We start from the raw sequence: 27,177 nt of genomic DNA, 5'->3' as shown, positions 1-27,177 counted from the left end.
ATCTTCTGGAACAAATCTTTCTAATGGAAAATGAACACAGCTTTTTTTTTTTTTTTAATGTTCTGGGTGCCTGACTAAATACTCAGCTGATATTCTGTACAGTGAGATGATGCTCCACATTAACTGGGCATAAGATCACTTGCACAAGCTTCCTGTATTAGCTTTCATGCCCAGAGTGAATATTCATACAGATTTTTAAACTCCTTTAGCCACTCCAAATAATTTCACATCAAGAAAAAAAGCTGAGAAGCTCAGCAGTGAGGCATTCATGAGTGATATTAAGTGGACAATTTCTTCCTTTTTAATTCTTCAGTTATCTTCTTGCGGTGGATACCTAGATATTTGGGCGTAAGTGACCAGCAAAGAAAAGGAAAAAGTGAATGGAAGCTCGAAGGCTTCAAAAGTGAGAGTATCAGTGGAGAGTCCTTGTGAGCAAAGTAGTGATGAAGTATATGAAAGAAATTCAAATGAGCAAATCAGGGCTAACAGCATAATTACTAGTTTGACCGGTGTACTAAGCAAGGATGAAGAAAGAATGTAGGTCTTAGAGCAACAATTTCATGTTATGTTGTTGCTCAGAGGTGGTGCTGGGGGAGTCCCTGATCCTTCCGCGCTCTAATAGAGTGCTGACTAATGGAGTGTTTGCTACGCTGGCACAGGGGAAATGAAACTAGAACTTGCAAACTATCAGATTTGCATTGGAAGCGTGGGTAATATTAAAAAAAGTGGATAGTATCACCCTGATCTAACCTATATTCTTAAGGAGGTTCTAGAAAAACATGCTGATAAAATGATTCAGCACCAAGTAATCTGTGAGGGTGTTCCTATCAGCTACTGACAATTAGCCTCAGAAACACGTTCTTACCAGCTATCCGTAAATCTCATCTTCTCTTTCTCCTGTGCTGGGTGTGTATGCATGATGTCTGACTAACCTTGGTAAATAATGCTAGGTAAAATCATAGTATTTGATTTCATGACAAGAGGAGAGTAAATGCTGTGGTTTAGAGTTAGTCAGCTTGAAATAAAGTCCTACCACAGCCAAAACGCTTTTCAGATGTGGTAAGTAGCCAAGCAAAGATTGATTAAACTCTCTATGTGAGGTCTATTGTCTCTGATAAGTATAACTCTGCTAGTTTTGTACAGCAGTATTCATCTTTACTATTGTCATGTTGACAATCCAGAATTTCTGTTTTGAGCAGTCTCACGGTATCTTTTGTTTGTAAAGATACTCCTTGCCTTCAAGATTTCAGTTAAGTACCAGATATTTTATGTTGCTTGGGTACTTCCTTTATTTCTCAGACATCTCAAAGAGAGGTTCCATCTTTCATGCAAGTTACCTAGATGAGTGAGAGCCCTTAAATGGGGTCTAGGAGAGGTGCAGCCAGGCTCCACCCCTTCTGGTCACACAGGCGAATTGCCTTCACCAGTGTTCCCATGGCTGACTCAGTGCTTACCTCAGCTGATCAATCAGAGGTCCAGGCCATGATTCAAAAGTTCCCATACACCTGTGTTGTGAGAAAGGAAATCACTGTACAGTTTAAAAAACCTTGGGAAACATGGGTCAGTATGCTTTTAGCTCTTTGCCCAACAAGACAAAGTCCCAGCGTGCTGACAAATCCACTGAAAATGGAAATTAGGTCTAAGCACAACTCTAGTGAATAGTGAAGGTCTTAAAATCTGTCTTCTCTTAATGGCTGGGTCAGGCAGATTTTACATTTAATCACAGCGACAGGACAGAATCTAATCTGAATCTGATCCACAACACTTAAAAGATTACTCTAGAGGTACTGCAAAGCAAACATGATTAACAGGACCTAGCAGTGAATCAGCACATGACATGATAAGTGGAGCTAAATAGCACTTTCATTTTCTACCCTAAAAAGTGAAAAGGATAAAAGTGAGCGATGGTGGTGGAAGGCAATTCAGTGTTCATAGAATTCAGCCACATGAACAAAAGATGCAGCTGGTATTTGAGTTGGTGTTACAAAAATTGATGACTTCATATGGGGGTGCATTATTATACCTCGCATTACCTAGCTTATTCCAACAAATCTTTCCAAAATGATTCAAAATGTATCAATTAGATTAGCTCAGTGCATCAATCAGCAGCATTCAAGATGTGCTGACTTCAGTTTTTGTGGTGTCTTCTTTGCAGCATTGTTGCTCTTATAAAAAAATTGTTTCTGTGGTCCTTTCAGATTTCCAACACTGGCTGTATCCAAGTTTTTTTTCTAGCAGTGGACATTTTGGGTAGTTAGGAACAACTATTTCCAAAACCACATTTAATTTATTTATTACCTCATCCCAGAACTTATTTTACCCTAGAGCACAACTAAAACATGTGTAACTAATTATCCTGAGAATGTCCATAGCTCCCACAGCTCCAGTAAATACAATTCTTTTCCCCCTTTTCCCTTTTCTTTTTTTTTTAAATCCTGCTATTTTTCATCCTTTCTGATGTCAGCTAAGTCCTACAGAGAAATTTTCACTGAATAAATTCCCATTTGCATTCATGTGCAAATTCATTTATGTTTCACAATATTGTTTCAGAGTATCTTCTGCTGTTTAAGTAATAAACTAGGTCTTGGTCCATGAACCCTTAAGTCTCTGTCAGACACTTAGGGATATCAAAACCAGAAAGTCACATAATCGAGGCACCAAGGCCCAGATTTAGACCATTTAAATTCCATTTAGAACATTTGAATCTCCATTCCTGGTAATTCCTCTTGGCTACACATGGCTGAAAGTGCAGGGCCTGCCAGGAAGAAATTTTAGGCAAGAAGAATAAAGTAAAATTTAGCCAATATAAGTGAGATTTTGGGTTTCTGATTTTGATTAAAAAGCAAGCCACAAAAACTCTGAGTTCTCCAGGAAAGAAAGTTGTCTTATCAACCTGAAGATTGTTTAAATGCAGCTATTTTCTCTGTCCTCCTTCCCAAAGCAAGAAAGAATAAACACAAAATACTTAGTGAAATGCAGTGGAATCATAGGAGCAATAAAGCCAACTCATTCTGTTTAGAATTCTGTGATGTTTGGGTAATGAAGTGAATCCCAACTCTCGGACTGTGATAAAAAGTGTTTAAAAGCAAACAAGAAGAAAACCAATATAATAAAGGTTGAGGACAGTGTCAGTCAGATGTGTGCTAAATCTTTCTCAGGCAGATGTTCTGTTCTTCATTGCCACAGAATAGACTCTTCTAACTTGCTCGTGGGAATCAGGAGGGTTGCACATTAGAAGTAAGCTGGCCCCACTTCAATGCAGTGTAAAGAACCAAACCTGTTCAGTCTAAGAATTAGAAGCAGCTTAATTCTCATGGAGAGGAGTTCCAAGTATGCTAATTTATCTTATCAAGAATGCTGGAAAATTAGCCTGAAGCAGCCCTCACCAGTCAAAAAATCAGATGTGTGTACCATAGAGAAGTTACTAAGTGCTTACAGGTCTTGTTTACGTTACAGAGGACCCAGAAGCTCAGCACATTTCATATTCAGGCTCTTGACCAGAGGTAGAATTCTAGCATTAGTGAAGTCAATGGCAAAGCTCTCCTGAGCTTCAGTAAGGCAAGATCAGCCTGATTAGGCTAATAGAGGACAAGGACTTTGTCAACACAAGAACAGTTTCATTGCAGTGTTTAGAGTATCTGACAATGGAATATGATTCTGTGGCTGATCCTGTTAGCATTGCTATGTGAGAGTGAGTTCTCATTGAAAGTGTTTTTAATTCTGTAAACAAAGAAATTTAATCTTGGCCACTCTTCATTTGTAAAATCCCTTCATATTTTTTTCCATGAATATGAAAAGGAATATTTTGCATTCCTGTTTTTTTTTTTTTTAATTAATCAAATAACAACAGTATGTTTTGTTCCATAAATGACTTGTAAGTCAGCATGTCCCCAGAAATATTAATCTTCCAGACAAGAAAAGTGGGTTTAATAGAAGACATAGGATAAAAGGATCTGCTCCAGATTTCTAACTTTCATACTGAGTTTCTATGTGCTCTGTTGGTTGGACTTTTGGGGTACAACTGTCTTTGGGAGTGTGAACTACACTTGAGAAAATTTATACAGAAACTTACCCCACATGTTTTTGCTGTGAGTGTCATTTGTTTTACGTGTTGTTCACTGAAGTTAATGAGCTTATCCACAAGAGTAAACATTAGATGATGAAAATTTCCCTGTTCAGACCCTAATTCACATCTCAAGATGTGTGACCAAATGTCGGACATTCCACTCAGAAGTCCAGATGAACTCATCTAAGATAACTCACTATGTTTCCATCTGTTTCAGATTTGAAGCAAACTATTTGGTTGGAAGAAGAAAAATACACTTTGTATCATTTTAATGCTGAACAGATTTAGTGACATATTTGCTTATTTAATCTACAGTATAGGAGAGTCTAATGAACTGAGTAAGATACATATCTTGGCTTCAAATCTGTGCTAAGAGACACCAGAGAATCTCCATTTGACTTAAATGGAATAGCATCTTTGTTAATGAGCACAGAATGTATTCTGATGAAAAATGTGTACAAGCATGAATGTAAATATTTCAAATGATTGGAAATTACTTAACAGTTCATCTGCATCTTGTGTGTGTGTGTGTTTTCAGAGGAACAGTACTGTTTAGTCAATAAAGTAGTCTGTTTCTCTCCACTGAGGAGTGACTCCCACTCGCAATATCTGGAGAAATAATAGCTAAGTGAATCTTCCAAATGCTGCTGGGAGAATGAAGTGCAGTGTTGTGCTGTGCATCAGACACTGCTGTTGTGCGTGCCAGACAGGTTACCTTTGATAAAACACAGCCTGGGGCTGTCCGGTGCCAAGCACCTCTTACAGAGCTCACAGCCATCTGCTACGTTTCAGGAAAATAGGTTTTCTCAGGATGGTCCCAATATGCTTCTTTTCTGTTCTACTGATTACACAGAGGGGTAACTGACATAAAAAAATAGGCCTCCCCATAGACCAGCTTTGCTGGGGAAATCTGCAGCTTCCAGTGACCGTGACTGGGGAAGCTACCAGGTTTCTCACTCCTTTCCCAGCAATACTGGATCCTTTGCTCGTGTCACATGTACCTGGGAGGCCTCCGGTGAACAATGCCAAGGAGCACACTGAACTAAAGCTATCCTGTTGTTTGTCTGTGTGTGAAAGGACCGTACAGACAAGGTACAAAGGTGGGAAAGAGACGTATTATCTGCATCAAGGGTTGAGCCATATTCTTAGTGGCTGTTCCATTTTACACTGGTTTAAATGTCCCAGTAGAGCTGAGAGTACGTTTTCAGTTGTCAGAGGCAGGCCCACAACCCTGTCAGATCAGCTACAGTAAGGCCTCATTTTATTGTCTCTGGCTCGAACTTCATCTATACTTTCAGTTGTTTGTAATATTTTTTTTCCATGCTAAAGCCTATAAGATGCTGCAAGTAATACTACAGAAAAAATGCAGAAAAATGTAAGGGTTCAGATGAAATTGAGTTTTATTTTCATTTATGTGATCGTTTTGTTGTACAGTTCAGGTTTCTTAAATGTTGTGTTGTCATTTTGTTTCTCTACAGTTGTTCTGTCTTCAAAGTTGTAGGATAAAAGACACGATCCTTAAGCACTGAGACTGAAGTTCCTCCTTCAGTGCAATTGAACTGAGGGAAAAATCAGAGGGGGCTTCTTTCAAAAAAATTATACAATATGAAATTTTATAGAAGCTTATTTGGGCACTCTTCTACACAACATCAGGAGTGTTCTGGCAAATCTTCTTGTTAGAAAGTGTCATTTTGTTGTTGCAATCAAACTTTGTGATGTCAGTTCACCAAAAATTGACAGAATAGCTTTTCCAGATGAAGATATGAGAACAGCCTAGGCTTTCTCCCAGGTGTGGGGAACCAGCTTTCCCAGTCCATTGTGGTTACTGGAAGCTGTGCATGTCACAGTCACCATTTCCTGGAGAAGAACAGAAAGAAAAATGTAGTTGAAAGTCTTATCAGCCACTCTGAGACCTGGCAAGCTTACTCTAGTGTTGGGCTATCAAAGCCAGCACTCTGGGTTATCTTTCTGGTTGCAGGCTTGCTGCAGTGTTGCAAAAGAAAGTGTAGGACAGAGCGACTAAACAGATGGCAGAAACAGAGAAAGATTAACTAAAGTGCAGATGGGAAAAGAGAGAGATACAAGGCAGAGGCTGAGAACAGGAGCGTGAGCCTTACATGCTGGATTTCATTCAGAAGCTAACAGGAGGTAGTAGAAATGGGGTTATCTTTTGTATCCTTTCCACTGACCCTGCCTGTCCTTGTAATCTTTTGGGATTAGGAGACTTAAAGTACTACAGTGTCATAATGGATTCTGAAGTACTAGCAGAAGGTGGGCATTTTTGGCCATGAAGATAAATCTTCTTCCTTCCAGCCTCGGTGATGTAAAATTATGTTCACAAATGGGAAATAAGCTTTCTTGTTGTTGTTCACCAAGTAGGTGAGATTTCCTGCCCATCAGTTCGGGGCCATCCTTCTAATTTCTCAGATGTAATCTCACACAGCACTTCATTCATTACGCCTGTTTTCTCTGAGCCTCTTCAATCTTGTTACCTACGATCTTACCTGGGTATATACTGTCCTATACAACAGGCAGAAGAGACATTTGTTATTTAGACAGTGATACGTCCAAGCAACATATCTTCATAGAATTATAGAGTAACAGAATGTCTTCAGCTGGAAGGGACCTTAAAGATCATCTAGTTCCAACTCCGCTGCCGTGGGCAGGGTTGCCACTCACTAGATCAGATATTTTGGAGCAGTGATTTAACAACTAGTACTTTCCTTTAAAAATAAATAAAATATTATTTTGTGAAGATTTATTAATCATCTTCTAAAAAATCTGGTGTTGTCTACTATCAGAGAGGACAACTAAACATTGGTATGCTAGTAGTCTTAGGGCTTCTGGGATAGGTAACTGCCAGTTTCTAAAAGTGTGTTTCTCTCACAGATATGCCTTTAAAAATATATTTAGATCACTTGATGGAAATCACCATGGAAGTGTTACTATACTATGTGCCTGTCTCCTTAAAGATTTATAACAGTCAGAAGTAAGTGAATCTTGCAGTCTCAGGAGGATCAGTTATATGATGCTATCCAGTATTCATGTGGTCGTGGCGTGACTGTGGTCAGCCTGGGCACTGGGCACCTCCTGGGGCCTTTGCAAAAAGCCACGCAGTTGGGTCCTCAACCCTCATTTGCTGTCTGGGTAAAAGTTGGCATGGACACGCTGAGGTCATGTAGCAATCACTTCTTCCTTCTGCCATGTGCAAATGGAATAAGAAACAAGAACGTTATGCAAAGAACACTGCAGGGAACACTAAGCAAAAACTGTTCTACAATTAGAAAAAATTAAGCATCAGATTTCCTCTTTTTGCTTCTGTAAATTGCAGTGCTAGGAGAAGGGGGAATGTAGAAGGAGGGAAGAAGGCTTAAGTTCACATTTTAATTAGCCATTTACATTGTAGTTGGAACATAGACTAGGAAGTCTTCTGATCAGAAGTGATACCTTTCAAAGCTGTCTCAAGTTCTTAAAAGTTTAATGCTGGATTTTATTGCACTGCCTCAGTAATGCAATGAACTCTGAAATGGAATGGTCACTCTCTAGTGCCTGTGACTTCTTTCTTCAGTGTGCAAACGATCACTTTGTTGCAAATAATACTTCAGTCTGAAAGGCAGAAAAGTAGTATTTTGCAAGTCACTTTTTTTCTTTTCCAGTTCATCTCATGTTCCCTGCAGTTGATGGAAAAAACTACCAAAAAATAGTGGTCCAAAGAAGGTCAAAATGAGGAGATGGATGGAAAAGTTGGTAGTCTTTCATATTTAGTTTAAGACACTTGAACTTTGAGCATTCATGGTCCTGTGACTCTGAGTCATGCCTGTATTCTCTGAAATATGTTGGCTTCCCTTCCAGCTCCATTTCTCTGCAATGTCCTCTGGTTCAGTTACTCATATTAAATCACATTTCAAATCTGCTCGCTTGCTCTACTGAGTGCTGCCATGCGTACCACCAACAGAACAGCACTAGTATGGCTACAGTGCCATGAGATGAGTCCCATGGCTGGAGCATGAGCCCTGTGGGGGGAAGGTTGGTCCAGGCAGGTGGAGCAAGACAAGGAGCTGCCGCACACTGCAGACAGAACAGTGCATCATGCTAGAGCCATGGACCATAGAGCACTGAGCCTCATCTACACGTGTGGTCCGCATCTGCCAGGTTCTGAAAGAGGAACTAGTGATGACCATTTGCAGACTGGTCAGCCCTTTTATGCAGCTGGCAGGGATGTAATTTGGTAGCATTAAGAAGAAGAAGAAATCATCTTACATGCCTTCAACTTGTATTTGCTGGATATATAATACAGTACTCTAACTGAGATTCTAAAAATAAGAGCCAACTTTTAAATACAGGTCTTGCACCCAGGAGAGGATGACTCAAAATAGGAGCTCCACCAAACAGAGGAAGAGTGCCCAATGATTTGTTAACTTATGCAATTAGAATGGGGCATGAAACGATTCAAGAAAAACTGCAAGCCAGCTCTCCAAGGCTGAAAGCAGTTCCTAAGCACAGTTAATTAGGAAGAGAAAATGAACATGAGAATTATTAATTACAATTGGAACTGTTTAAGAATCTACTGCTACTTTTTCCATGTACAGCATAAAGGAGAAGTAAAAGGAAACAAGACTAAGTTACAAGTCAGTGTGCAGAGATGATAAAGGGAAGTCAGAAGAATAAATGGATTACTTAGAGATAATTCTGTTCCATACTTGCAGCAGAGCAGGAATGCATATTGCCCCAGACGGATGGGAAACAGCATTGCACTGTATCATTATCTGCCTAACTCAGAACTGTAGCTGCCTTCAGCATGCCTCACTGTTCTCTAGAGCTGGAGCATTAGTCTGACACATGGTGGGCATATGGGAGGAAATCTTCAAACACTGAAATCCAGATGAACAGGCTTGTATATTTTCAGGTTACCTACAACCAAAGGTATATTTATCGCCCTGTCACAGCAATGTATCTGTGTACCAGTGCATCTCATTGGCTAGCTCACTCAGCACTTCAATACAGTCAGTTTGTTTTGTGCTTGGGTCATTTTATGACCAGCGTCACATTTTAACCCTACACTCACACAAGCCAAGGAAGCAACAAACTATTGCGTAGCAATTAGGTTATTGGTGATAAAAGACCCCCTTCAGTTTAACCTAACTATATTGTATAGTTAAGTTGAAAGTAAGGGACAGTTTATTCATGTACACATGATGTAGGTGTTAGCAAGTGAGAAGTGACAGGTCCCCATCCTGTGTGATAGAAAAAGAAATAAGACACTAAGAACTGAAGAAGTGGGGTGCAAAGAAGAACGGTCTCAATGCCCCTTACATGCATCATTTTAATAAACATTTAGAGAATACTGGAAAACTGGGAAATTTCCAAAGTGAGACAGGATTGTGTTGTCTGCTATTTTAAAAGCTAAAGAGAGGTTATCCAGAGGCATCCAGTTCATATGAAACATATTTGAGATGAATTCTTCACAAAGATAATTAAAGTTTCAATCTACTAAAAATGTAAGTATAAAATTATATTTACTTCCAATTGATACAGTTTTTTAGTTTCCTTGAAAAAATTAATTTTCTACAGTGGGATTTCTTGCATGTGTGCTGGATGCTGTTACAACATATTTCCAATCTGATGTTTATATTGAGGGCATAATAACCTTGCAGTCAGAGAAAAAAAATGACACCTGAATTGTTTAGATTGTCTCTTCACCAATTTAAATATCTTGAGGACATCCGTAAGATACAGGACGAAATCAATTTGTTTTCCACAGTTAATTTGAATTTTTCAAAGATTAATTTCTCATCAGTTTTCCAGAGTTGGTCAATGTCCAATTAAAATTGATTTTATGTAGACATTTCGATGAAGACCTAAAAATATTAGTGAAGGGAAGATGGCCAAAGTCTGTCCTGCCTGGGGCTCTTCTCTGGTGGGACTCAGGCAGAGACTTGTCTCATCTGGAAGTACTGAAGCCAGCAGACAGAGAGGGAGACCTGGGAGTTTGTCTTCCAAGGAAAACTTAATCCAAGTCAGCACACGAGGCTGTGGGTTTGTTAACTGGTATGGTATGATGTGGTGTGGTATGGTATGGCACGGTGTGACTGTAGACAGTGAAGTCATAATCAGTGCCACATCAGTAGTCATGAATGCGGACAGTGGCAGGAACTGACTGGTATTATTCATGAAGAACTATTTTTCAGTAGGAAAATTTACATTTCTTGGGGAAAAAAAAAAACATTCTTTCAGTTTTCTTTTTAAGAGTGAAAAATATTTCCTCCTTTCTGCTCTTTTCTTTCACCAGGGAAGATGAAATGGAAAGAGAACACGGGAAAAGAAAGCAAACCAGAAAACCTGTAGCAGATAGGGCATTTTTCTGACATGTTTTCTAAGAAAACATTTTTTTCCCTGGCTCTAGTAAGTGTGACAGACTTGCTGTGTTCTGATGCTTCCTACGCCATTCAGATGGCAGCCAAGTAGAAGTATGGGTAGTTGTTTTGGGTTCTTTTTTCTTGTGGCTTTTTCACAGAATTGTTCAGTCTTCATCTTTTTATTTCCATTAGAACTTAACACAAAGCAAACCCTAATATTTGCAAGCATTTCCTTAGTAACTAGCACTTAAAATAGTAAAATCTCAGCATTGACCTCATTCCTTGCTCTCTGCCCTCCTTCATCTGATATAGATGATTCTAAGAAAAGGAAATGGGATGGGCAGGAATGGTCCAAGCGAGGGATTAGCTCTGTGAAGACCTGAATCCAGGAAAGGGGCTGAATAAAGGGAAGGTCCATCAGAGAAGCTGTATGTCAACTGCTGCTGTATCTATGCTGTAGAGAATACCGCTTTTTCTCTTACTGCAACAAAACTCTATTAACATCACTATTTAACTTCCACTTTTTGTGTTTTCTTTGGAGAGAAAAACTGCCAAAAGGAAATTCTTTTGCCTACGGCCAAGTAATTTTATTCAAAATTCTTGTGTTGGAAAGGGGTTGCTAAAATCCCATTGGAATCTCCCTTCTGCGATGTTTCTGTACAAACACAGCATGGCACTGTGTTAAATCACCATGGCTAAATGAGCTCTGCAATCTGTGACTTAAGAAAAATAAACTGATCATATGACTTGAATCACAATAGAAAAGACGAATACAGAATATATCTTCTGTAATTAGGAAATCTTTCTGTTCCAGGTACTCAAAAAGTGAGGCTAATTTGTGTGAGCATATTACATCTGGACAGACTTAAAAATGCATCAACACAGAATATTTTAAAGTTGCAGCTTCCTAGGGGAAATTCAATAATTTTTTTAGGGCCAAACACTGAAGCCAATAGGATTTTGTTCTGTAGAATCAGAATAAAACAAAACATCCCCATCTTTCCCCTTGACTATTGATGACAGGCACCAGAGCTCCGCAAAGGAAAACAGAAAATGAGCAGTAATGAATTTAGAAGTGATGTTGCCAAGTTACAATACTACCTTCATTTAAGTCTCTTCTAAGAATTTTTCCAAGGTATTCACAGGAAATAAATAGCTTATGAAATCAGCAGTATAGTTTCAGTGGAACCATCGACATAACCAAGAGCCCAAGTTAGAGCTTTTTCATGTGAGCAAGACTATCACCACCAGTGGAACTAAGCATGGTTCAACAGTCAGTTGAGTCAGTAAGGTCAGTTTGGCAAATAAATGTGGGTACAATCACTTGCTCTGTCCTGACTTCTGCAAGCCTTTGGTACTTTAGGATGATTCGTTTCGTTCCATTGGATACTTTTACACACAATGACCACATCAACTCTCGACCTTTTCACATCGTGATAATTTCTAAGGCCAAATTTCAGACACTAAAAAAAGTCCCCGAGTGAGCAGTCTTTGGAAGCAGCATCATCTCATTGGCAAGGCAGAGGTTGCTTCCTGAAGGGCTGACTAACTGCACAGTCATGGCTGTTGTTTTACCAGTGCCTGCTGTTCTGTTAACACCACTGGGCTCTTTGGATGTAAGATTAGAGCAGCAATAACATCCTCCTGCCCAGCACACATGTAAAGGGGAAAATGTTACAAGACAGAAAGGCATGTGGGTGTTTCTTGTAAAGGATACTAGACCTGCCTAACGTCGCAGAACTGTCTTTCTTACAACACTGTGAATTTTGTCAGGTGGCCATGTGATTTCATAATTTTATCCACTGCCTTGCACTCATGCTCTCTTGCTCCTCTCTGTCACATCCATGTTTGAAGAGCACAGAATCCCAGAGGAGTGACAAAGAGGAGACAGACAGCTGTCACAGCTGCCAATGCCGGGGCTGCATGAGCTGCAGGCTTCAAAGGCCACACTGGCAATGCCATTCAAAGCAGTCATACGAGTCATATGCTGAGTAGCCTGCTCAGGTAGAGGTTTGGATAGACATAATGACTGCTTCTGTACATAAACAAAGAAATACACTGTCCTGCAAGGTAGGGAGGAAAAAGCTCTTCGAGGCTGTTAGAAGTTCAGGCAAGTCTCCTCTCTGCATTCCCTCTGCCCTTCTGTGGGTAAGATGCCTCATACACGATACATGTTCCACATGACTCATTTTCCTTCTCTTACTAAGATCACTTATAAAACAAACTTTCAGTCATTAAAAGCACGTCTCTGGCATTTTGTATTCAGTAAAAGTTAAATGACTTCTCTAAAATCTTTCTGAATTTCTCTACAGTGGGTTTGTGAGGTTGTGTCACAGATCTGACAGTCATAGTGAAAGAGGAATATAGCCTGCTCCATATATGAATGAGGAAGTCTGCTCTTTTATGTAGAGTTAGTATATTGCACATGAAAGATCTGGAAAGCTTGCCTTTTCCAGTCCGAGCTGAAAATACCATAGCTCGGCCCAGAAACCTCTTTGCATGGGAATTACAGAGGGATGGGGTAAGGCAGTTCTGTGGCTCAGTGATTCAGGGCACTGCAAGAACGTCGCGTGCTGATGCTGTAAGCCAAGCCAAATGAAAGTCTTGTAAGTGCTTATTGTACTATTTAAAAACACTCTTAAACCTTTCTGCACTGTTATTCTGCTTCCATCTTACTTTATATTAGCTCTTTTAACAATATATCTTCCAGAAAAGAGAACTTAATGCAAAAATTGGATAATTAATTAAATGATCTATGTCTGGTGCCATAAAGCATAACTACGTCAGTTTTTATTGAATTATATTTTGCCTGCCCTTCATAACTAATTTTGAGAGTTCTCATACTGGAAGATGAAGAGACTGCTCTGAATCTGTATTTTCTCTCTGTGAACCATATAGCTATAGTTTTAGGCCTAAATGTCTCGCTGGACGTGTGCTGTGGCTGCTCTTGAGGTGTCTGATTCAAGCACACAGCTAGTGTGTACATTGGCCAAACTTGCCCGTGAGTCCCTCCCCAGAGCTGGTGAGGAGATCACAGGCATCTGAACCTCCATGGCATGTGTGTGTGCAGGCTGACAGAGCTTTTGCATGGTGGGGAATCGATGTTTCATATTCACAGGCCTTTGATAAGGATCTTGAGGATCACTGATAATCTTATTGATTGTTCTCTGCGTCTGAGCAGGAGGGAGGAGTTAAGTGGTGGGTATCAGTAGGGATAATATCAACCTAAGAAGACAAGCGAATTGGCTACAAGTTTCTGCTCTTGCTTGTTGCTTCAAATAGCTTCTAGAATACTGCAGTTTCTGCTTTTACCATTCAAGTGTTATCTTATTTTTTTTTTTTTAAAAAAGGAGTGAACTCAAAGATGATCCACAACAATGGGTAAACAATGGGAGAATGTACAGAGAAAGATTTGAGGAGCTCTGTATATTGGCTGGATGACAAAGTTGGGGGAAAGTCTGCAAATCATGCTCTTTGAGGAAGAAAAAAATGTGATGAAGAAGGGCTTTGCAAACCAATGAAAAAATGTATAGCTGAGTAAATGAGATATGAGGCCTCCCCTAAAATCCCAACAGCAAAGTCCTTCCATAGAAAATCCAACAGCTTCACTTTGGTCTGGCTGAGACAAAAGCAGTGGGAACTTCTCCTGCTGCTGGGTCAGGTGAGGGCACAGCCTTGGCAAGATGAGGTGTGGCCATGGCCGTGGCCCAGCAGCAGTGGCAAGGACATGCTGTTGCATTAAACGTGGAGATGCACTGGGGGGGTACACACTGTGCGTTAGACAGGAAGCTCAGCAATGAAATGGCTGTGCCATCAACAGGACACCCGTGAACTACTGAGAGCTTCTCCAGAAGCATGGATTGATTTTAGTACCCTTGATAAAGTAATCCTTTTATCGTGTATTAAGATTGAGCAAATGGGCAAAAGAAGTAAAGACTAAAAAGAGTAACAAATCTCTTGTTGGCCTTTGGAGAAAGTACTTTTTAATTTTATTTTTTGGGTCAAATGATCAAATTTGACAATCTAGAGTCATAGGCAGAGACACCAACATGCCAGGATACAGTTTGCTCCCACAAATGTCAGACAAATTCTGAAGAAATAAGGAAATTGTCTTCACTCTCATTATAATTCAGAATCAGCATTTCAGGTAAAAGAGGATTAGAGCATTTCAGATCTCTGACTGAACTTAGTGTAAAATGCCAAGTATTTTCTCTTACATAACACTTCAAATGATGACAGATTCTGCCATCAGAAGTCGCGCGGATCAAAACTCAGACAGCACACAGCCAGTGACTGCAGGAAGGGCTGGGCTTAGAAAGGTGTCTGAAAATTTTCTTGTGAAGTACAGAAAAATAGCCACTTATTTTTAGAGCATTTTTTCTCCTTCTCTGGAAATGATTAGGTTTGGTGATGAAAAACATTTAACTGAGTGTAGACTAGAAAGGTTTTCTGGAATAATGAAAGAACTGTAGGATGGGAGATATCATTCCAAAATCTTTAAAGAAACTCTATAGCAGGTACTAACAAATCTATGAGCAGCTCGATTCATAAATCACTTTATGCTTGTTATCCTAATGGATAGAAAAGCAGGCTTCCAAAATTATATTCTCCATATCGAGGAAAACTAAGCAAAATCAATTGCAGAATATTTACTGCCCTTAAATTCTCTCTATTAGTTTTTGTCAGAGTAACATTTAACTGATCAAAGCCAACACATCATTAAGTTCTATCTGAATTTCACTACTTGCTTAAGCTGACATCAAACTGTTTCATCCACCTATAGTACCCATCTTCCTCTTCTGAATACAATAATTTTGATGCATATTTTTAAAATTATTTTTTTGTAAAATAGTTTTGAATTCTTTATGGAAAAATTGTTCAAAATAATTATAGGGATAACCAGCCACATGGTGCACAAAGCCTATTTTAGTTTGATGCAAGTAACCACGTAGAACGGTTGTGATAGTGGAGAAAAAGAAGGAATGAATATGTCACTTCGTAGGTTATTAGAAGTGCAACAGTTTCAGTTGCACAGTTAACAGTTATCCTTGAATCATAATAGATTGGCATTCACAATTCATTTTTCATTAGCAAAAATTTACAATAATAAAAAACCTGAAACAGCACACATTTTTTTTTGTAAAACATAAATTTGACACTAAAGTGAAAGGGAAGCCATTTCATAAAGCACAGCTCAATGGAAAAATTACTACATATATAATCAAAAATTACTTCATCTGTCATTGGATGGGGCTGTTTTGTCTCCTTTGTATTGCCTTAAGAAATAATTATTTTGAAGTTCAAAAGGAAGAAAATATCCTTGACTCTGAGCAGGATGGGGGAAGAGGAGATTCTTAGACATCATAAATGTATGAACTGTAGTTTCTTCTATTTATATAAATAAGATCAGTGCTAAAATAATGACCAGAAAAGACCACAAACAACCCATTTAGACATTATTAGAGGAAAATTAGAAATAATGCAGAATATGCAGCAGTGTTCAATAAGCAGTTTTGTTCTTTTTCATGGGAGAGGAAATGCAATTTTCTATTTGTATAATCGATTGATGCAATACTTTCCATTACAGCATTATCAAAAGTCATCTGTAATTAACGTACAGGGATGGGAGCTTTTACTGCTCATTTATCCCACCTGTCTGGGACAGCTTTGGGACAGGAGAGACTAAATTACTTTCCGAAAGTGCCTAAAGACAGAGGAGATGGGTCAAGAAACATGAATTTCTATTATAATGTGGCATTCTTCATCAGACTACAACAAAATACAAAAAAAAAAAAAAAAAAAAAAAAAAAAAAAGAAGAAGAAAAGGCTTTTGTCAGGCAGAGGAACAAAATGACCTGAATGTAAAAAGGCATAAGTAATCTCAACATGAATCAGGTGAGAGGATTTCTTTTTTAAAATCGGAAAATATTAATGTTCTTTATTGAGACTCTCAGTAAGATGCTCTGTGGAAAATCTGTTTGCTCACATTTGAGAATTCAGACTTGTGCATGTACAACAGGCACGTGAATGAATTGTGAGAACTGCTCTTTGAGAGCAACGAAGGAGCTTGTCTTGTTTATCACAGCAAAAGAAAGGCTGGAATGCAATGCGATTGCTTTCTGGAAATACAATTGAGGGCTGAGCACAAGGACAGATAGGTGAACTAAGGGCACGGATGGGAGACTGATAGATAGATACGGGGCCACTATTAAATTTAAACTGGTAATTAGGTAACCATTTTAAGTCACCAGTTTGGTACAACTATTTTAGCAAGACCTAGGGAAAGGATAAAAACATGAGAGATTATGCTGATGCTATATTGGTACCTTTGTACCAGTTGCAGGACTATTTTATGGAGTTCAGCTAGCTCATCCTTCAACCCATACGTTGAAAGGCATCCTTCAACCCATACTGAGAGGAGCCATTGGCTCTGAGGACAGGCATTTTAAATCAAAGTGACTCATTCCTGTAGCAGCCGAATCAGAGGCTGAAATGGTCAGAAGCTGAAACTAAACAAATTCAAATCAAAATAAGATGAAAATGTTAATTCTGAATGTAATCGTAGTAATTTGTCAGTTTGCATTTCCTCTCAGTGGAAACTTTGAAATCAAAATGGCATGTTTTCCCTAAAAGATAGATTTTTGTTCATTCATAGTACCGGGCTTGAATCAGGAACAGATTCATGGAAATCATGTGGCTTGTATTTTGCTGTGTGTCAGACAGATTACTCCCATAGTGCCTAAAACCTTATTGCTATCATTCTACTTATTTACTTCCAGCCTCCTTTTAAAATGCAAGAACAGCATAAATCAGACTTAATCAGTGTAAATGAGAGTTGGGGCCTACGGTTCATGCTTCTGTGAAAAAAAAATACATTGTTTTATGATATGTCTTTAATCTTGAATCATTTTACTTCATGCATGGTGATAGCTCGCAACAGTAGATTATATTCCAGTATTTTTTTGTGTAGCTTCCTTTGCAGAGGAGGCCAGCCTCTAGGTTAACTTCTGGAAGTAACTTTGGAAACTAAATTTCAGGCAATGCTCCAAGAAAAAGAGGCACATGTTAAGGAACTGACATAACTTTTTAACACCACAACCAGCATATTTCTTCAGGCACACACAGCCAAAAAGAGTTGCCAAAACCAATATTGATCTAGTCCTTCATCCAATCAACAAATGCCATTGTTTATAAGATATAACTTTTCTTGGTAAAAGTTCAAAGCTAAACGCCAAGGATTTAAAAAACTATTAAAATAAGAGGATTTAGATTTCCAGAAACTCTGGCCTGTTTTCAGCCTCAGTGGGTATTCTAAGCCACTAGAAAAGTATCCAAAAAAACCTCCTTGGTTTTTAAATGGAATCTAATGGTGAAATGACAGCAAAAGGAACATGGGTGCAGGCACATAGTTATGTGTGTATGATATACCCATACATAAAAAAGTATTTCACAGATTTTTCAATCCAAAAATGGCACTTCAGATTTTCTGCATCACCAAAATTCAGTCTGACACGAAGAAAAGAGAATTATGCAGTATGATCAAATGAAGTTTGCAGAATCTCCCGTGTGTTGATAAAATGTCTGCTCTTCGAATCCAGCAAAATAAAAACTGTGTTGTGTTCAAAATTCCGTGAGCTTAGGTTTTACAATCATAAATCCATTGAATCACTGCATAGGCATGAGATTTATTTAACCTTTTCCTTAAGATGCTTCTTTAGCAGAATCAGTCAAATGTTCCTGAATTTTCCATGGCAGTAATAGGTCCAGAGCTAAGCAAGCCCAGAATAGGTAGTGTAAACATTTATCTTTTTGTAAGAGATTTTCACAGTTCCTGTCAAGGGTGAATCTGGGCTTCGTTTATGAAAGACACTAAAGAAGCTTTACATTACACTTATTCAGGTAGGCTGTACTGCAAAAAGCCAATTTTTCAACTAATCTTCAGTATCCTCAACAAGTGGGAGCTGAGCTTTTGAAAGATTGGAGTGGTAGTCTGTGTTCTAAATAGCACCATCAGAGCGTTCTTGAAATAGTAGTTTTACCTCTAGTTTAACAGGCCATTTAGGCAATGATGAAGTATCCTGTTTAGACACAGAATGGTAAAATTGGGTTTATTTTCACAACCTTTAAATTCCTGGAACCCTTGTGTGGCCATCTGATGGTCAACAGACTTCTGTGGTGCTTTGTTTGAGGCACTCCTGCTTTTTTGCTTAGAGTTAAGATTTTTGCTTTTTTATCTTGAGGGTGAGGTGATTGGATGGTGACTCCTAAGAAAGCCCCAGTGTGCCTATTTGCTAAGAATCCTGGTTATTTACTGAGCTGAGCAGCAACAGTACTTCCTTCTCTCTTTTGCTATTTCAGTGGCCCATGAGAGCCTCCAAAGAGACACAGCACATCCTCTTTTGTGCCTCTACATACACAGGACTTAAAGTTTCTGTCCTGTGACACAGCACACAGCAGTGGTTTGAATTCTGAGAGTGTTACATCGATAGCCCAGGTTATGACAGGGGACTGTGCCATCTCTTTTCACGTCTTCTCAAAACTCAGGGGCGTTTTTCTGTAAACAGGAAGGTCTCCAATTACAGCAAAGTGAATACAAATTGCATTAGTTTAAGTTAGCTTTTTGTTGTCTTCCCATTCGAAGATGTGACATGTTATATAAATGTGACATATACATATATATATATTTCTGTATAATGACGAGTATCTGATAATCAGGATGTAAGATGAAAAGCCTTGGATATTACAGAGTGGGAATTTGGTACAAAAATACAAAAAGGGTATTGTATTTTTAGATATTCTAGGAGTTCTTGGGGTTTATTTGAGGTTTTCTTCCACATGGAAAATACAAGAATCTGTGCTGTTTTCTGTTGAACTCTCATAGAGGAAAATTCTAAATTCTAGTTTTCCCAGAAATTGTGTATTGTTGTGGACTTAAACTATGCCATAATTTAACTTTTGGGTTTAATGGTCCTGACATAGATTCTTTGGTAAGATATACATCTTGTGCAGCTCTTTGCATGATTTATTAAGAAAAAAAAACCAAAAAACACACAATTAAACCAGAGGATATTCCCAAAGAAAACCCCTTGTCTCTGGGTACTGGGCTCCTAAAATCCACCATTCTAACTTTTAAGTGTAGCTCGAAAACACATCCTTCTCGGATACTAGTTGGCAGAAAAATAATTACCCCTAATCTGCAGGTGAAATGTCTTTTCCTTATTAAGAGTAAGTTGCACTGGTTTGATGGCAAATGTAGATAAGGACACTGTTGTCAGTGTTGCCTCTTCCTCTGCCCCACCATAGCCAGCTCTCCAAACAAGAGTGCAGGTACTTCTGGTCAATCTCATGTCAGGACTCTGACCAATCTCATAAAATGGAGAAATATTAGCCAGAAGGATGAGAACCTGAGGGGTCAGGATGGGTATTTAACAGCAGGTGACGGGTTCCTTGCCTGGCCTGGCTGACAGGAGGCAACCCTGGCCTTCTGCTAGGGTGGAAAATGCTTCTCTGTAGATGGAGTATTTTGCATTCTGTTGACCTCTTCTTAAAAGTTTCACACATGGGCAGCTCTGAGGAGACATTGGTAGCATTTTTCAGCCCCTATGGTAGCAAGGTACTGCGATCCCGTTGGACCCTGTAAGACCCATGAAGTAGCAATGAATTGGACACGCACCAAAGGGTGTGCTCACCAGTGGGAGGAGTTTCACGTGTCTCTGCTGTTAACCTGTCCTCAGCTGTCTACCTGCTTTTATTTGATTCAGGATTCTCTAAGGGGCTCTTACATAACTGCTTTTCTGTGATGAACAACCGTTTATAAGACTACATTGGGTTCATCTGTTCAGCATTTTAGGATGAACTGCTTCTGTACAGCAAAACCTGACAAACCTACCCCGTCACCCTTTGTGTTTTTTGAATATCTTCCTGGATCTTGCTCAAAAGTAGGTGTACCATTCTTTTTTATTTTCCTCTTCTGATACAGAAAGCCATTCTGGAGTGGACGCTCAATGGCATATTTTGTTTTCAGGGAGATGTTTAAAAACATTTGAAATCTATTGCCAGTAACTATTCATAATATTCCCCGTGGATAATCTTGTTCCCAGAAGTTGCCATAGGTGACATGGAAGTTCAGGAATGATAAATGTTTCTTTTTGCTGATGATTTCACATTTTCTTCTTGCTGCTGACATTTAGACAAAGTTTTCTGCTGACATTAGAAAAAAAAATGATTTTCCCTGTCCAGAAGTTCTTGGCCAAAACATCACTTTTGTGCTTGCTTTCACATTCTTAAGTTCCCAGTTGTCCTAAACGAATTCTTTTTTATTGATCTAATGATTACTAGGTTCAAATTCTCCCTGAGTATTCTTTCATTTTATGCCTTAATTCTGTAGCTGTAGTAAGAAAGCTCAGCTGTTTCATTTTAATGCTTTCTGTAATCTTCCCTTCTCTCTGCCCAGCCACACAATGACTTTCACTTGATTTTAGGTTAGTTAATGGCAGGTGGCTACATAAATTCAAATTGAGTTTTTTTCACCTTTTTTCTATCTTGAATTACTGATATTTTCATTCACACACATTACTGAAAGTGCATCTACTCCCTCAGCTCGGTGCCTTTGTTTATGTCCTGCTCTACAGCAATATGGTTGCAATTTCTTTCTTTGACACTCTTACATTGTCAGGCTCCTCTATTTCACTGATCCCATCTAGCATAGGCTTGGTTTCTCTCCTAACATCATACATTATTTTCTTTAGTTCTGTACGCGGTCAGCTCAGGCCAAAACTTAACACTGTATATTGCAGTGGCCACAAACTAATATACTTTGTAATGGTCTTTCTTTGTAGAACTACCATTCCGTAGAAGCCTTATTAGTTCCAGATACTCTGAGATTTTAAATGCTGCTAATTCAAAACTTTTGAATTTACTTTTGTAACACTCAGACAATTAAAAGCAGGCTGGAAAACAATGAAGAGATCTGGGACTTGTTATGACACCCTTGTTGTTATAACGGTTCTGGTTGTTTGTGTTTTAAAGTGAGAAAATTGAAAGTTATTGTGAACAAAACCAATGCTTGTGAATGCTAAGCTTTTAAGCTCATTTCAATAATGGCATTTCAATGCCTTTTACTGCTATGAAAATAAAATCCTAAGAAAACTAGCAACCCGTGACAAAAATCAATACTTGAGTACCATAAAGTGCCAATCAGTAACTATGCAAGAAGTCTGCAATAAAATAGAAAAGGCAAAAGAATATCTGCAGCCCAAATCCTAGCAGATCTGAAAAATTTAACTAGTGTAACTGCAAAAGCCAAGACACTGGGAAGAGGCAATGAAAACAACCTGCAGAGAAGCCTGTGTACCTCTGCAAGTGGGAAGGATTTTTTCCATCTATTGCTGCCACGGGAGAGGGGAAAGACAACAGAGAGTTTTGCAGGAAGCCCATGCTTGTTGGATGGTTTTTTTATGCCCTTCTTGTTTATGCCTTAAAATGCTATTAACCTGAGCACAGTGGCTGCTGCCAGAAGAAAACCTCTTACAGTCGTAGAGAAGACCGAGGGTAAACACCTTCTTTGGGGTCTGTACCTTCATTCCCTTCAGAAAAGCCACAACACAGACACCCTCTGACTCTCAGGTTTCTGGATTCCTGTGATCAGCACCTGTATGTAACACAGCACAGTGCTGTGGAGCCACATCCCTGTTTCCATCCTTTCTGTTTTGGAAATTCAGTTGCAGTCTGTAGCAAGGAACTGTGCAGAGAAGAGGATTCAACATTATATTTTCTGTCCTCTGACTACCAACACCCTGTAAAAGCTTCTCATCTGTGATACAGGGTTAGAAAGTGCGATGTGTAATAAGGACACACTTAACAAGAAAATTAAAATATTAAAGAGGCAGAAAAATAATGCAGTCTCCTAATTTTTAGCACCATAATCTCGCAGTGCCACATACCACTCTGCTGTAACACACTGCTCTGTTCTACCTTCGTAGAGTCATAGAATGGCCTGGGTTGAAAAGGACCACAGTGATCATCGAGTTTCAACCCCCCTGCTATGTGCAGGGCCGCCAACCACCAGACCAGGCTGCCCAGAGAGCCACATCCAGCCTGGCCTTGAATGCTTCCAGGGATGGGGCATCCACAGCCTCCTTGGGCAACCTGTTCCAGTGTGTCACCACCCTCTGTGTGAAAAACTTCCTCCTAACATCCAACCTAAACCTCCCCTGTCTCAGTTTAAGACCATTTCCCCTTGTCCTATCACTATCCACCTTAAGAAACACAAAAGAAATCCTATTCTACTGTGTCTTGTTTGTAGCCTTAAGCCTTAAATACATGCAGCACTAAAGACCATCATCGTGAAGGCTCAGCTGTGGGCAAAACAACGCTGAAAATGCATAGAGCATGTTGAAGGTGTGTTACAGGATAGAATCTTTTCACCTCTCACAAAAAGCCTTTTAATATAAAAATAATGAGAACTTCTTGTGGAAAATAGTCATCCAGAAACTTCCTCATTTTGCTTTTCTCTTCAGGCCACTCCTTGCAGAGCCTCAAGAAATGAAGCAATGTAAATTGGAATTGATTCATCTTCTTGGAGGTATAAAACTTGATGTATCGCGTTGCATTTTGATTATAAACTTGACACCTCACATTGGGTGTCAGAAAGGATATATGAATAACAGGAAGTTTCCTGCTAAAACAGGAAACTATTTTTAATTTTGTTCAGAACCACTGCACAGAGGTAGGGTAGTTACAAAGCAGTGATGCTTTGCACCTTTTCTTCTATCCATCTGACCGCACACAGTGACCACAGGGTCTTCCTGGTTTGGAAAACCCAGTACCCAAGAAGCAAAGCTTCTAAAAATATAAATATTTAACTGTAGATAAAAGTAGTAGTAATGCAGTACAAGATGTTCAGGCACATGGCAGCTTTGGAGCCTTCTGTAATGACATTTAGGTATATCCTTAAGTAACAGTCTAATCCCAGACTCGGCCAGGTACTGCTGGGAACGTGCTTTCCTTCTCAACACTATCCAATATTGTTCGGCTGCATGAGCACAGGAAGTTTAAAACTTAAGAAACCATGCACTTTTCCTTATGCATCAACCATGCCTTTTTTTTTTAATGTGCAATTGGGCACTTACCTGCCTGCCTTAAAAGGAGATATTTTACAAAACAACTTGCACTGAGCATTAAAAGTTACATCTTTTCAAATTATTGATAATTCTACAGCTGGGCAGTGACATTACCAGAGTTGCAGGGAGAAAAAAATTACCTCAGTGAATTACCTCAGTGAATTCCTCAGTTCTTGTTCAGCATTGCTCACTATTTTTGTTCAGATTAAAGAGTATGGAAAAGAAAAAGAAAGGAAAAAAAAACAAGAGGATGAAACCAACTGCACTCCCTTCATAGGATGATCTTTCTACAGTTTTGGTATAAGGAAGGTGGAATATGTCAACAGAGCTCTACCATCCCATCTCTTAGGGTAACCTCATGCAATCTGCTGCATTTTGGAAGAATTTCTCCATTTGAATGTATTCTATCTTTCTTGGGGTTTAAGTACCAACACTTACACTGGAGATGGGCAAACGCCAGAATATCTGAAGAGGTGAAATGTTGGCATTTTAAAATTAGTTTATGTGCAAATTAGAGTGGGAGGAAAATCCTATGAAATTTCCTGTTGAAAAGGCAGAATGGGGGGGGAAAAAAAGGGAATGCACGTATACAAAATTTCCAAATTGAAAGGTGAGCTGCAAGGACCACAGCAGCAGTTTTGAGAAAGTCTCTGCCAGCTGAGGGTAAGCAGTAGTTCAATCCACAGGAATCACATCAGCATCTGCCATGGCTTCTGGTCTGCAGGCAGCTTGTGGGGCCCAGCAGGCCAGCTGGACTGGGATCCTGGAAACCCTGCGACCCTCAGCCTGAATCAGCAGCAAACCTCTGCGTCTATGGCAGGACGTCTGGCAGGCAGGCAGGTTTTGGCTTGAGCTGGGATTGCAAGCTGACTGTGATAGAGGTGGAGGCCAAAATGAAGTTAAAGCCAGGGCTTTCATGGCTTCCTTGCTCTTGGCTTAAGTAGGATCCCAAATAACACACAGCACCAGGACTGCTCATGCAGGGATGTTCTGGAGCTGTGGGCTCCCAGACAGAAGCTGTATGGTAATGTGGCTCCATCACAGGAGGGAACTCTTTGGGTTTGACAAATTTGTAGAAAAATTTTGTAACTTTTTGTTGGAACCTAATTAGCTGACTTCTGAACCAGTGCTTCCATCCTGGCTACAGGCGTGTGGAGCGTAAAAGGAAAGTAGAAATTCAGTAGAAGCAATCCTATGGCTTTTAACTCAGCAAAATAGGCTGAGGATTTTTTCTCCTGATCCTAATTATCTCACTGAGGCCAAGACTGGGATTTTTTTTCTAATAACTGGGTCACAGCATGTTAACAGCTAATGAAGTGTCCTGTGTCACCTGAAAGTGAACTAGTAGGATAGCAGTGTAAGAACTTGCCTGAATCAGAAATGTCACTGTGTCATTTTGCCACTGACGTTACTACCACTCTAGTCCTTTTTTCTATTTCCACTGTTCAAAGGACCATCTTGAGCTGGGAGTGGACTATGTTCTGAAGAATGACCGCACTACTGAATCTGAACTGCAGACTATGTTGGCGTGCAACACATCTTATTTTTAAGATGATACAGTTGTACCTTTACACTGTAAAGGGTAAAAGCTGTCTATCAAAACATTATGAAACATCACAGTGAAATAAAGTGATTCAGTTCAAGACACAGATACACAAATTGGTAAAAACAGAAATCAGATGCCAAAACTGCACTCTTGTGGATCTTGGTTGAAGGCTAATCCAATATTATTGTCTCTGAAAGCAACCAATGTCATTTTATCTCAAGGCGTAGTACTTGGCTACTTCTTTCTGTGAGAAGGAGGCATTTTGCCTTCACCAAGTAAGCTGATTAGCCTATGAAGTAGGCTGGTGGCTCTCCCCACCTGGTAATGTAGCAGTGTAACATTAATAGGTTTATTGACTTGTCTTTATTCCTTTCACCCTGTAGGTGAACAAATACACACACACACACACACGCACACACACACACAAAAAAAAAAAAAAAAAAACCAAAAAAAAAACCCAAAACGTTTCCCTTAGTATTTATCAGAACGACTAATTGGTAGGCAAGAGGAAGAGCTGAATTTTACATGCCATCAAAGTTCCCTTTTTTTGTTCCCCTTCCACATTTTATAACTGTGGGCTGAGCTCACTATTCAATCCAGTGCTCTTTACTGACCCAAACCCCACATTAGTCCCTCTCCCTATCTCTCCATGTGCCCACAGAGCGCAAAGCAATGGGAAAGTACTGTGGCTGCTTCTTACTGATTACTGCATATTGATGCGATAAAGTAGTTTGAGGGACTATCAAGATGAACTCCCGCTGACTGCTTTTAGCCCAGCAATATTCCATACAGCCAGGCACTAACCCTTGAAGCATTTCCTTCTTTCCTTCAGCTTTGCTGTAAGGAACACTGCCTACTTATCTGCACATCCTGAGTGCTTCTCTGTGTTTCTTTAAAGCAAGACAAAGAGGCATTCAATAGGAATTTGCCTGTATTATATAGCTTTGACTTCTGTTTTTGCCATTATCACATATCAGCTCTGTTTTTGTTCCCTAGCCAAGTTCTTCTCATATTTTCCAGATCATTCAAGTGCCTGCATCCAGTGCCCCAGCAAGGTTTAATGAACAAGTCAGTATTACTCTATAAGCAAGCAATTATTTTTGATTCATCTCTTTTCAGGTCTGCAAGGGAAACAGTGAATTAAAGGAACTGATGCAAACGAGTTTTGCTGCCATTACCATGTGCTGGCTATGAGCCAGCATCTGCAGGAGTCATGAGCATGAAATGAAGGTGGGCAAAGGCTCTTCAGTGAAATGATTAACTGTTGGTCCACTTTTACTCTTCTCGTGGAAAGGAGTCAGTTCCTGCAGAAGAGCTAAACTCAAAAATATTCCTAGTCAGCCTGCAATAGGGAACCAGGGTATCCTCAGCCAGAGTCAGCTCATCCAACCTTTCCACCTACTCTCAAGCACACAAGAAGTTCATAGGCATGGGTAAGTTTGGGAGTTAGGCGCAGATGGTTGATGTCATCTGAAGTAGCTCACATCGGGATTGGGTCTTGATGAAGATTTGGGCACCTACACCTATTTATTTGAAGATCATTTCTTTTCTGCATACCTCCAGGTATGACATTTCTGCATGACAATGTCCTAGAATCGTCAGCCTTTAGGAGAAAAAAATGCTTGTCCCTTTGACAAGAAAAAATATGGCAGAAGGTGGCAGTTTCCTAGCAAGTTCTGACTGAACAACATCATTCTTTTGTTCCCTTTTTAGCTACAGGTTTTATCGTCTCCCTGACATTTTGGCCTATAAGCATGACTTTGTTTTCTCTTTATCATAGACAGCTCTTTCTGTCTTGTCTCGGTGCATTTGAGCAAGTGATCTACCAGTCAGTGCCTCTGAAATGACCACACCTCCAACCACCCTGGAGAGCAGGGGGAAGTTGTATATGCTGTAACCTGTGAGCAACTTCAGCGTATAATAGGTGATCTTTGGTCTTCCTTTATACAGGGATGACACAGTAAAACTAGAATTCCAAGTTTAGTCTCCTGAATGTATCTCATTTATATGTCAGAAGCAGACAGCATGATCTCCTCCACATCAATTTCTGAGAAGACTAAGATTATTTTTTGCTTTATTTTTCCTTAT

General features: G+C 39.5%; 1 protein-coding gene across 4 annotated transcripts in view; it reads left to right on the top strand.

Annotated features, from left to right (window-relative positions):
* Window positions 1–27,177, top strand: part of RBPJ (recombination signal binding protein for immunoglobulin kappa J region) — a 143,775-nt gene that overhangs the window by 37,188 nt on the left and 79,410 nt on the right. The window contains exons 1-2 of one of the 4 annotated variants that reach the window (XM_046940620.1): window positions 12,830–13,028; window positions 22,941–23,005. The exons of 1 other annotated variant lie outside the window; for it this stretch is intronic. Coding sequence is in view for 1 of the 3 variants with exons in the window: in XM_420752.8 (XP_420752.2) it covers window positions 13,018–13,028 (11 nt within the window). In the remaining 2 variants the exon portion in view is untranslated. Of the gene's footprint in view, window positions 1–12,829; window positions 13,029–20,264; window positions 20,361–22,940; window positions 23,006–27,177 lie in introns of those variants that run through there. 2 more of the 4 variants (XM_046940618.1, XM_420752.8) reach the window with 2 other exon arrangements.

Source organism: Gallus gallus, chromosome 4 (genome assembly GCF_016699485.2).
Source record: "Gallus gallus isolate bGalGal1 chromosome 4, bGalGal1.mat.broiler.GRCg7b, whole genome shotgun sequence".
NCBI lineage: Eukaryota > Metazoa > Chordata > Aves > Galliformes > Phasianidae > Gallus > Gallus gallus.
Note: the sequence above shows the minus strand (reverse complement) of the source record. Positions and strands in the feature narration are given on the sequence as shown.